The sequence below is a fragment of the Ctenopharyngodon idella genome, chromosome 22, assembly GCF_019924925.1.
Source record: "Ctenopharyngodon idella isolate HZGC_01 chromosome 22, HZGC01, whole genome shotgun sequence".
Lineage (NCBI taxonomy): Eukaryota > Metazoa > Chordata > Actinopteri > Cypriniformes > Xenocyprididae > Ctenopharyngodon > Ctenopharyngodon idella.
Genome location: NC_067241.1, coordinates 30,516,005 through 30,528,975, shown reverse-complemented (window position 1 = coordinate 30,528,975; position 12,971 = coordinate 30,516,005). Strand labels below are relative to the sequence as shown.

At 39.0% G+C, this 12,971-nt stretch overlaps 1 protein-coding gene across 1 annotated transcript in view; it reads right to left on the bottom strand.

Annotated features, from left to right (window-relative positions):
- The window catches only part of nup210 (nucleoporin 210), an 87,655-nt gene that overhangs the window by 19,110 nt on the left and 55,574 nt on the right, over positions 1 to 12,971 (bottom strand). Inside the window, exons 28-35 of the mRNA XM_051880497.1 lie at positions 9,209 to 9,367; positions 9,041 to 9,132; positions 5,765 to 5,939; positions 5,267 to 5,442; positions 3,325 to 3,545; positions 3,109 to 3,245; positions 2,825 to 2,933; positions 25 to 171 (exon numbers count right to left, since the gene is read on the bottom strand). Coding sequence (XP_051736457.1) covers positions 25 to 171; positions 2,825 to 2,933; positions 3,109 to 3,245; positions 3,325 to 3,545; positions 5,267 to 5,442; positions 5,765 to 5,939; positions 9,041 to 9,132; positions 9,209 to 9,367 — 1,216 coding nt within the window. The remainder of the gene's footprint in view (positions 1 to 24; positions 172 to 2,824; positions 2,934 to 3,108; positions 3,246 to 3,324; positions 3,546 to 5,266; positions 5,443 to 5,764; positions 5,940 to 9,040; positions 9,133 to 9,208; positions 9,368 to 12,971) is intronic.

The following is a 12,971-nucleotide window of genomic DNA, read 5'->3' as shown; positions in this document are numbered from 1 at the left end:
GCTGCGTAGCTTCATCTGAGAGACCTGTGCCTGCATCAAAAGCTGTGCGAGTGTGGTAGACGTCATGAGCCGAGAAATCCACAGCGCTGCTAGTGAAGCGGAGGTGACAGCTGATGGAGGACTCCGGGTAGAGCAGAGCGATACTGTCTGATTGGGATGAGGAGCAGCTTCCTGTGGACACAAGAATACAATCAGTGTTATGATGTTGTGTGGAAAAGTATTGTGATCAAATAAAGAGAACACAAGACCTGTTAAAGAAACATATACATTTCCATGTTCATTTGGCAGACACTTCCAGTGCATTCATAAGCCCTATTCGGACAGTAATTGTTTCTCATAAAGGTATTTTCAACATTTACAGGGGCTAGTCAGTGAGTGATTTTATTGCTGTCCAAATCCAGAATGTCAGTGTTTTTCTCCCACCACCCATGTAAAAACCCCAGGCCGAATTGCCTTTTTTTTTTTTTTTGACAAACGCCAAGGTTGTGTGGTAATTTAACTGCTGTCCGAATCCACAACTCTCAAACTCACAACAGTCAACTCAAAATTCACAGTTGAAATTCTTTTTGCCCATTGAGGAACACCGTACGATTACTTGCGCTTCACTCTAATTTGCATGCATTTTAAATATGTATGGGAAGTATTTACAAGAACAATATTTCATTATCGCTCCACCTCAGTGAAAGAAGAGAGGAAAACATGTAAACATTTGAAATGGGGCGTTAGAGTAATACAATTTTAGTATTATAATTATATACATTAAATCTGAACGCCATCTAAACGCATTAGTTTTATCACTGAGGTGCCATGCAAATTTATTTTTACAGACAACCATGTGAGAAAAATTACTGTCCGAATAAGGCTATAGTATACAATAATTCAGCATTTGTGATTCTTAGGAATCAAACCCATGACTTTAGTGTTGCTAGTCCCATTGAAATCCATTTTGTTTTTATCATTGTGTTTTATTTTTTCTCCAAATTCTGTTTTCCGTTTTAATTTTTCTGGATTTCATTTTATTGGCTGCATTACACACAGAGGTGTCAAGTAACGAAGTACAAATACTTCGTTACCTTAAGTAGAAATTTTGGGTATCTATACTTTACTGGAGTAATTATTTTTCAGCTGACTTTTTACTTCTACTCCTTACATTTTCACGCAATTATCTGTACTTTCTACTCCTTGCATTTTAAAAATAGCCTCGTTACTCCTATTTCATTTCGGCTTGTCATCGTTCAAAAAAAACAAAAAACAAAAAAACAAAACAAAACAAAACAAAAAAAAACCCTATCCAGATAAATCGCGCCATCCGGATAGAGTGAATTTGATTGTGGTTGGATGAGAAGTATAAACATATACCATTTCGACACACTATTGGTTTGTACGCGATCCATCACACCTGCACGACACAAATTACGTCACACTCCATCAAGGAGGACATAGTCAGTGTTGGGGTCGTTACTCAAAAAAAGATTATTTCTTAATTATTTCTCCACTACTGGCTCATTTATCAAATGGGTGCTTTCTCTTCGTCCTCACAGACACATTAATTAAGCTACAGTAGGTAGTTCGGTAGAGAGACTTTTGAATAAATTAGCGTTTGCGATTGACAACGCAATTGACAATGTTGTGATAAGTAGGCTATACTAACTTTGTAACTCATTACCCCCAACACTGGACATAGCAGACGTATGTAGCCAAGTACGAAGATGTCCGTGGCAGAGACTCAAGAAGAGAACTCGAGCGAAATGTCCCAACCAAGCACCAGCGAGGAGGTTGGTAGAAACAGATAGCGTAGTGCATCCCAAATTTTTCAACATTAACATTTTAATATAACATTATAGTCATTATGGCCTTAAGAAAAAAGTTTTTTTTGAGGAGGTGGGGTAGTGCACAATAGGCCCCTGTGGCGCGGCCTAAGCTTTTGTCCTTAATGGCATTTTCCTTACATTACTTTTACTTTTATACTTTAAGTAGTTTTGAAACCAGTACTTTTACATTTTTACTTGAGTAAAAAGCTTGAGTTGATACTTCAACTTCTACAGAAGTCCTTTTAAACCCTAGTATCTATACTTCTACCTGAGTAATGAATGACACCAGTGCTTTTGGGGCCATTATATAATTAATTTAATTACCCCTTTAACTGAAAACATTCCGTCTGGTCCCTCTGTGTGAGTTTAACGTGACAGTTATTTTCGAACTAATATTAAGCTAAATGAGCTTAGCTAAACAAACACAAAACACCTTTGATCTCACACCTTCAACAGATATATATGTGATTGGCTGGAATGACTACAATGCTCAAAACATCAAAAACACGTTTAAATTAGTAATCTTTGACACTCTTCATTCTCACACAAATACAGATCCAAACTTCACTCTCACAAAATCAGCCAAAACTATCCCTTAACTTGTGAGATGAAAAGGAGAAGTGAAACTGGCTTGATGTCTTTTAGAAACCCAAGCTAAACTTTTAATATTATTTAGATAATGTTGCAATAATCAATGTATCAGCTTGCCTGATTCTGCACTAAGCTGATGTAATATTTCTGTTTTTTAAATGATATAGATTTCTGTAGCTAATGAGAATCGCAACAAACACTGATCAGTTGTGTTATATGATGAGCACGGAGAGAGTCTCTCTCTGGCCAAAGCATGAAAACAGATTTGAATTGCATCACGCACTTAGCGTTCTAATCACACTGATCATACACCTCAGAGGGTTAATGCATTAAGGCAGGACACAAACACAGCACATAAGCATGATCCTCAATAAGCAGGAAGTCAGTGTGAGGACTACAGCAATTAAAGGAGTGATCTGTACCAATGAGGTTGCTTCCTGTGTCCCTGGTTGACATCAAAACTTTAGAGTCTCTGTCTTTCTTCACTGAGGGAGTCATGACAGATGTCCGAGTTGCACCTTCAATAAAAACCTAAAGAAAACACAATGTTACAATACAAATACAATAATGTGCGTCTTCAGTTTAATTAGGGATCACGCATTTAGACCACTATCTTTTCATGATTTTTCCTAAATATCTTATTTGAAATATCTCTAAACTGAAGGAACTCATTGTGATGAGTTTGGACTAGCATACAGGCGCTCACCTCTCTGTAAGTGCGGAGTTGGCCTGGTATGTCATAGTAGACAGTGACTGTGCCCTTGTCTCTGGCCACTGCGGCTCCAGTCCTGGGTTCAACCTCCAGCACAGCACTGGATGATGAGCTCCACACACCTGAAGCACCTGACAATGACAACATGACACTCATACTTACAGAAAGAGATTGTGAAATTGACTGTAAATTGTCTGTGTCCGCTCTTACCCTCCTGATTAATAATCTGTGCAGAAAAACACACAACATCACCCACGACCAGCCGCTGGGCTTCTGCTGGATGAATGGCATTTTGGACAGGTAGTGCAATGAAATCAGCTAGTCCGGTCTGCTCCGAGTCCCAAACTCCTAGTAGAGTCAGACCCACATTGACTGTTCGCACCATCAGCGTGCCGTTACTTGAACCCTTACCGACCTGCACCAAATCATCCCTGCACACATAATATAGATAGTTAAAATCATGAATACACACTGATCAAAAAAAAAAAACAAAAACAAAAAAAACAAAAACAAAAACAAAACAAAAAGCATACCCACTGATTTTTCGTAATATTCTTGCATAAATTTGATATTTTAATTGTCTGCAATTACCACCTTTAATATAGTAGTATATTATAATATTCTGATGCCTACGCTTTTGGAAATAAACATTCATTAATTTGTGAAAAACCATTAGGCCTCCAGATCTCCTCTGTGTTGCTTCTTCCACATTTACCATAGGCCATATAATACATGTTTAGATTACTATTAAATTCAAGCAAAATGTCTACACAGCAAGCATCATCACTTTATGGAACCTTCAGGAAATTCAAAATCCACTGAATCCACTGAAAAAGTGGTAACCTGCAACTTTTTTCAAGGACCTATTTGTACTTGATCTAACCCATAAAAATGACTTCCTTTGATGCACTTTGTCAATTGATAAGATTAAATTACATTTTTGACACGCATGAAATTAGTTAATTTAGATGTTCTCACATAAAGTACATTAATTAGGTTATCAAAAAAACCTTGTTATAGCATGAACTGCAAAAATAAACATTAAAGCTGCAAGCAGCGTTGAAAGGGCTCCCGGGCCGCCATTCCATTAAGGCTTTAGGAAAACAGTGAACAGTGGGCGACATGCATGTAAGGGAGTAAATATAGGAGAAACATGGCAAAGTCATTTCAACGTGCCACACTTACTGCTGCCAACAGGTGGCGCTTTGACTATAACTGAATATTGCCATGTAGATGTATTCAGGCCAGGACTATTACCAAATGTGAAGTTTGGAGCAGATCGGACATTGTATGCCTGAGTTACAACAACTTCCTGTTTCGTGGAGTTAATCGCATACTTTAGCACTTAGCCAAGTGTTGTATGATTTAACATGTTTCTAGCATGTTTGGTACTTCATGGCATTTTTAAATGTGTTTGTGGAAGTGAATTACAGTGCAAAGCATGCCATTTCCTGTTGTCAATAGGTGGCGCTATGACTAACTGAATATTGGCATGTAGATGTCTTCAGGCCAGGACTCCTATCAAACGTGTGAAGTTTGGGGCAGGTTGAACATTGTATGCCTGAGTTACAACAGCTTCCTGTTTCATGGCGAAACTTTTGCCACACTTAATTCTGAAACCTATATCAGAAGTAAATTTTCACCACTTCTGATGCGTGTGCAAAAGTTTGAGCATTTTAATTCATTTGAAAATAATCCAGATTATATATGGAAGAAACACACTTCATAAAATATCAGATTTCCTATTTCGTGTTACACAGAGTTTGCGATGACCTGGGGAGAACAGTCCCAATATTAAACTCTTATACAAGAGAAATAAAACATGGTGAAATACGTTGCATTTATGCTTGCTTGTGCAACAAATGTTTTTTGATGCAAAATATTTAGTCCATGTTAATAATGTGTGTGTAGACATTAAAATAATGTGTAACAAGTGGGCCAGCAGGGTGGGCAAAGTTTTTTTTTCTTTTAGGGGTGGCCATGGCCTCCCCTTGGAGGCAGCACTGATTTTTATTGACTATAATAGGAGCGGTGTAGATTTGTTGACTATAATAGGAACATTGTCATTTTGTAATGATGCTGGCTTGAAGTGTAGGGACCGTGTAAGTGTTGCATGTCATGTAGACAGTTTCATTTACTGATTTTGCAGCACCTGTTGGTGGAGAAGCTAAGCACTGAGTTGTGGCTGTGTAAGGTTTCTCCTGTGCTGTCGTGGAAATGAACGGTGAAGGTCAAAACGGCTCCCAACGGGATGGCGGACACAGCCTCTCTGTTCGACGTGTACATCACTGGACTGGTGCTCAGACGTAGGTATGATACGGTCACCACCTTAAAACAACAAAACACAAACACTGCTGATTCTGAATAATTACTAAAACATTCACTTACAGTTAAGAACAACTGTGAATTACAAAATATAAATCCGTGATAATGTACAGTCAGCCAGTCATTAGTCACTAAAAATTAATCACGAGACGTTTAATAAGCAATATTATTAATCTGCAATTCAAGTTACTTATCCTCTATTTTGTTCTCTATTAAGTAAGTTTATTAGGTTCTGTAAAATGAACTTACAATTTGCTAAAAAGATCATCTGTTTGAAGACTGTATTGTACTTGCATAGCATCCTATCTTTATATGTCGGTGTTACCTTCACAGCGATGATGATGGTTTGATTGACGCCGAATGTTTCCTGCGAGCTAATCTGTAGGGATGCTGTTCCTGTCAGAGATCCAGATGTCAGATGACCTTTATCATCCACTTGAATGAGAGAAGCTCTGTCCGGACAATCCAGCACACGGTATGACAGGGACCCCTGCCCATCTCTACAGGAAATAACACACACTATACGGTTAATAATGCGTGTTGCTCGGTGACATGCAAAGAAATACGAAAAAAAACAATATATATACACCGATCAGGCATAACATTATGACCACTGACAGGTGAAGTGAATAACACTGATTATCTCTTCATCACGGCACCTGTTAGTGGGTGGGATATATTAGGCAGCAAGTGAACATTTTGTCCTCAAAGTTGATGTGCTAGAAGCAGGAAAAATGGGCAAGCGTAAGGATTTGAGCGAGTTTGACAAGGGCCAAATATCAAAAGTGTTCCAAGGAAGAACCAGTGGTGAACCGGCAACAGGATCATGGACTGCCAAGGCTCACTGATGCACGTAGGGAGCGAAGGATGGCCTGTGTGTTCTGATCCAACAGACGAGCTACTGTAGCTCAAATTGCTCAAGAAGTTAATGCTGGTTCTGATAGAAAGGTGTCAGAATACACAGTGCACTGCAGTTTGTTGCGTATGGGGCTGCATAGCCGCAGGACAGTCAGGGTGCCCATGCTGACTCCTGTTCACCGCCGAAAGTGCCAACAGTGGGCACGTGAGCATCAGAACTGGACCACGGAATAATGGTGGCCTGGTCTGATGAATCACATTTTCTTTTACATCATGTGGATGGCTGGGTGTGTGTGCCTCGCTTACCTGTGGAACACATGGCACCAGGATGCACTATAGGAAGAAGGTAAGCCGGCGGAGGCATTGTGATGCTTTGGGCAATGTTCTGCTAGGAAACCTTGGGTCCTGCATCCATGTGGATGTTACTTTGACACGTACCACCTACCTAAGCATTGTTGTAGACTATGTACACCCTTTCATGGAAATGGTATTCCCTGGTAGCTGTGGCCTCTTTCAGCAGGATAATGCACCCTGCCACAAAGTAAAAATGGTTCAGGAATGGTTTGAGGAGCACAACAATGAGTTTGAGGTGTGGACTTGGCCTCCAAATTCCCCAGATCTCAATCCAATTGAGCATCTGTGGGATGTGCTAAACAAACAAGTCCGATCCATGGAGGACCCATCTTGCAACTTACAGGACTTAAAGGATCTGCTGCTAACATCTTGGTGCCAGATACCACAGCACACCTTCAGGGGTGTAACGACTGAGACAAATCAGACACAATTATTTGTTATAGGTAACCAATAATTGTTTAAAGCACTCTGGGGCCTGTCCCCCATCCCCCGAGAAGTTCTCTGTTACAAGTTTTATTGCGCTAAAGAATGTGGTTGCCACATGGAAGAGCAGAGAAGAGACACAGAAACGTGCATCTTTCCTGCATTTTCCCCACGGAACACAGACTTTCCTGCATTAATTTATAGACAGACCGTTCTATAAATGAACATGCACATCCCTAGGAAATGGTATCCATTATTGCTGTTGTTGTATTGCACTCATTGTATTTGCATGTTTTAGGATACATTTAAGGTAACTTGAATTATGCCATGTTTAGTGTCTATGGGTTCGTATCGAGAAGATTTAAATGCTTGTGTATGTCCATACCTGTGCAACACATCAGTATTAAAAGAATCTTTAATAGTTCTTCTTCAAAAACTCAGCCAGTTAATCTTGCTCGATCGTAAAAGCCCTGACAGGAGGCATGTTATCGCCCAGAAATACAACATCTTCATTGGTCCAGTCAACAACTAAGAGGTGTGACTTTGACCAGAGGTTAAAAGCCAGTGAACAATGCCACTCCCTCTCTTTCCTTGCTTCTTGGACAACTGAAGAAACCCCCTTCTCGCTGCAGGCTTGTAGGCCTAGGCCTGCAGGCCTCGGCCTACAACCCGGCCATGTGCTCATCTATAAGTTGTTTCATAGTACTTCATCTAACGCAGAAGATAGTGGCAACAACTTCGGACCGAACCATCAAGATTACAGCCCAGCCTGCAGATCCGATGCTCCTCAGCCTAAAGGCATCTTGTACGTATCGTACATTTGAACACTAAACAGCGATTTAGTATTGAATTGTAAAACTTACCTTTGTCAGCAAAGGTGTTTTATTACTGAGGAAATTGATGATTCTTTTCCAGATTGCCTATGACTTTTTCCTATAGCTCTATCAACAGTTCCACTTCCGGTTCAACTCTATCATTGCTCATTCTTACCTACGTATGTGTGTGACCTGCGTGTATGTTATGTGTCTGTTAGTTTAGTTATGTGTTTGTGAGTTAGTTAATAAAGATTGTGCACAATACATGTTTGGTTCTGACTCCGTCTGCTAATAAATTGCCTCTTAAGTGATTTAGATCCTGACTACATGCTCTGAGTAGCACGGTACAATAAGAATGTTATTTTTCATAACCTGGAAATGAACATTTCTTAGAATTAATAAACAATCAACACTGAGTGTTCACTGGACGAACAGGTTAATTGATTGTAATATTAATCTTAATGTAGCTACATCCAGTTAATCTGATTAATGGATTTACATATTCATAATTAATAATCATAATGAGTTATAAATAATTATTAATTATTATTATTATTATCATAATTATTATTTGAGTTAATTCGCTACAGGGGTCCAGTGGAGTCCACGGGTCTGGGCTGTTTTGGCAACAAAAGGAGGACCAACACGATATTAGGAAGGTGGTCATAATGTTATACCTGATCGGTGTATACAGTATAATAATACAAACTGATACAATTTTGTCTAACAAGTTACTCATTATTTAATGGATCTGGAATACTCAAATCTATTTAATTCTAATTAATATATTTAATTCTAATATATTTAGGGCAAATATTTCTAAATAATGACTGTTGTCCAGGGAAACACTGTATAATTTACTTTTTTTTTTTTATAACTGTCTTTAAACACACACGTTAATTTACTTAAACACTATTTAACTGCGAATCCATAATGAATTAAACAAATTGTGGCCTGTATTGTATTTCACACTAGGTTATTACTGGTATGCTGGTCATAACTAGAGTCATAACAAAACACCTTTACTGTATTTTGTTTTTGTAGAGCAGTGCAGCTCACATTCATGACAAAACAACAGATGTGTGATGTTATCCAGTCCAGACACAGCCCATGTCAGCTGTAGCTGTGTGTGTTCATCTGAACTGAAGTACCTGTTAGTTTGGAGCGTCAGCAGGGAGTTTGGGGACATCAGTATCTCCTCCGCTTGAACTTCTGGGTTCAACAGCTGCAGTTTCTCATAGACCTGAAATTCGATGTATGGTAGAGTCAGTCTTTGCTCTCTGTTTAGCAAATGAATGACAGAATGAGTTTCAGTCTACCTGAATCTGTATCTCATCATGGAGTTCAAGGGCATTGTCCTCCAGATGTCCAGCCAAAGGAACACTGGCCTTCATCACCACCCTCAATCCAGTGCGGCCTTTACTCCTGCCAAACACACTCATGGCAAAGTTGTGCTCAGCACTGAGCTGTACAGACGCCTGCAGGAGAGATCACACAAACACTGCTTAAACTGAAGCACAAATTCTGCCAGACACTGGGGTGAGGGTTCACCACAGAAATGAGTAACTGCAAACTAATAGACCTGCCACTTGTTCCAGGTAATGCGTGATGTGTTTCATTGAACTTCATGTGTTACTTTGTTCTTTAAAGAACTCGCCTTTATTGTTGCAACAACCACAAATGTTTGTAAAATTTTCACATTTTAATTTTTTTTTTTTTAATATATATATATATATATATATATATATATATATTATATATATGTACCTTTAAGTACATTTAATTATAAATGTTCCTTTCGTGTTCATTTTTTAAAAAAATGTCTAGATTATTCATTTTTTAACTCGTGTTGATTTTGTAGTAAACAATTTGTATGTACATTTGTAAGAACAGCTGTTCTATCCAGATCATGTCTTTTTCCTTTCCTTTCTTTTCACTCTTTTTAATGTATCGAGAGCAAATGCAAATTGAGATGTATAACAAATATCTTCAGTACTTAGATACCAAATCAAAACCAAAGTAAAAATACTGAGATACCAGCCCTAACTCTGATGAAGTTAGGCCATGTCCCCACCAAAGCGTTTTTCCCAGCGGCTAGCGTACTTTTCCAATTGTTTTTAATGGGAGCCCCACTTTTTTTTAAAGGCCAGGAGTAGGGCTGAATGATTAATCGCATTTGCGATAATATCGCGATATGACACGCAACTTTTTAACCGCAAAGGCTGCGATTATACGCTCGTCACGTGACACGCGGTCTGCAGAGGAAGCATCAACTTGGGGCGCTACGCATATGCCTGGCCTAGAGGAAAGCACAGTTTATGCTTAATCCATCTAATATTGTGTTGGTCATACTATACATGAGATGGGAGAAAAGATTCTTTCTCTAACGATTCTGAGCTTAGTTTTTAACCACCAATGCGCGATGGCGCTGCGTGTGCTTTAGAAACTTATTCTGCTTGCTTCCAATTTCTCTCTCTCTCTCTCTCTCTCTCTCTCTCTCTCTCTCTCACACACACACCACTCAAACCATCCTTAAATTAATCTTTAATAAAGTTCAGAAAGGTTGAAACAAATTACATTCGCGGGCTTCATTGCATAGGGTGCGCTGTGAGAAATGCGTGCTTTGCTTACGCTTGCAGTGTGTCGTCTCGCCTGCCGGTATTTTCCTTACAAATGCTCTATGAACGATGCGATGCCTCAGTTATGTCGTTATGTCAATTTCAAATGCTGATGCGCGCTTTCTGAAGAGTGCTGCTCACGCATGCGGCTGTGCACGACTCCGTTTAAGTGGTTAAATGTACTTTCATTTCAAAATGCTTTAATGACGCGAAATTAATGTAAACAGTCAGTTATGTCTTAAGTGATCAAACAGACAGGCCAAACCACATCTTATATTTCCAAAGAGTTCTGTGCATTAGTGTGAATGCAGCTTATTAGATCTCCCGCTCTCTATGATGTCATAATAATAATAATAATAATAATAATAATAACAACAGTAACACTGAGAAAGAGAAAATCACTCACAGCTCTTGAAAGGAAAATGTTCAGATATTCTTAAATACTAAAAGCACTCTTTGTTTATTGATTATAATGTTTTTTCTTCTTTCTTTCTTTCCTTCTTTATTATTTACTAGCTTGTCCCCCTGGTTTCACAGACAAGGCTTAAGCTAGTCCCGGACTAAAATGCATGTTTGAGCTGTTTTAACTGAAAGTAACTTGTACTGACATTACTTAAAATATATCAGTACCATTGTTTTGTCTCAAGATGCACACCAGTAATGTTGTTTTCTAAGGCACGTTTATAAAAGCTACTTAGATGTCCTAATTAAACTAAGGTCAAATCCTGGCTTAATCTAAGCCCTGTCTGATATTAGTTTATTTAAAATTCTTAATATGCAATGGTTTTGATTAAATTTTTTAGTGTGTATTATTTTAAAAAGTACTTATAATTACATATATAATTAAATAATAGAAATGTTTTATTAATAAGACTAATCAATAAGACAAAAAGATCAAGAATCGTTTTGGAATCGGACTGTGACTTCCAAAATCGGAATCGAATCGTGAGGTGCCTAAAGATTCCCACTCCTACAAATGATTTATTGCTTGTCTTTGTTGAATAATACAGAAGATAAAGAGCTTAGAAAATAATCACATATTAAATCGCAATATTGGTAAAAATTGTAGTGAACAACAGACGTGATGGCACCAGAGCTTCACAACAGACATTCTTTTGTCCACTTTGATTAATACAAGAGAGTCTGATAGGACCCTCAACGCCCTCAACTAAATGACTTTTGTAATCAGAACTGCCAAAGGTGGAGGACAGGAAAGATGACATCAACGGCCCATTGATGATAGGCTAATCTCGTCACGAGCTGCCTTTGTTCACCTCAGCAGTCTATGCCTGAGTTCAAGGTGTGAATGACCATGGACTCTTAGGGCTGCCAAACTGGTTCTGGCTAGAGCACAGCAAGAACAAAGAAATGCTCAGAAAGAAAGACATTTTCTAAACATATTGGCTTGAAGTCACCAAAAATAGACAGGAATACTGTAAGGAACATGTCCTATACATCCTTTTACTCATCCAGGAAACTGTGCACACACAGTGGAAACCACACCTGGAAAAAAAGCCAATGCAACTGCACCCACTGAAACTGAAGTGTGATACCTCAACCAATTCACATCAAGTTTGGACTCAGAACACTGCCACAAGGACTTTGAGAAAGGTTTGAAAAAGAAATAAAGCATTTCCAAGGTCCTAAAGACATTGTTTTATTTAACTGTGTATTTTGGGACAGTACAAGTTTCACAGGATGAAAGTTGGGCGTGTTAAGGGACGGACACCTGGAATGCTGTGACCCAATCACATCACCACATCAGGAAAGGTGGGGATTTGTAATCCCCTCCCCAACAGGAAGGAATAAAAGCTTCCCCAATTGAACAAACCCTTTTTCTGAGTTTCTGACCTGACAAGGAAAGAACAACAGTACGACCAAGGTGAGACTCTTGCGAGTAAACCTTTCACTGCACGGATCTTCAAACAGCCCAAGTGCTTCTGCAGAGGACTTTGACTCCCGACCTGCATAACCCAAGTACCTCCAACCTACAGAAGATCCTACGGACCAACCACCATCTGACCTACAGTTCTCTGGATTACACAAAGACCTCCAGCACTCAGTGCAGCTCTGCAGCTGTTGGAAAGCAATCCAGTCTCCCACTGCACACAGAAGGATACCAGTGGACAATGTTTCCCATTCCCGGACTGATCACCCGACCAAGTGAAACGTAAATATAAGCTAACCAAACCTTTTCCTAAAGGCCTTGGCATTAGGTTGTTGCTAAATGAGATTGCTATTTGTGTAGAGACTGTTTATCTAGGGTCAGCGTACACAGATAGATACATTAGACACGTTATCTGTATTCATAGTAAATAGGCATTTACTATTTTTAATACCAGCATCCAGAAAGACCACAATTGACTCCCTCATAGACTGCTAATTACCCATTCATTGCTTCGTCCAATCCGTTGCTCATCTACTTGGCATTCAGTTTTGTTAACATCCATTTGTGTTGTAGTTT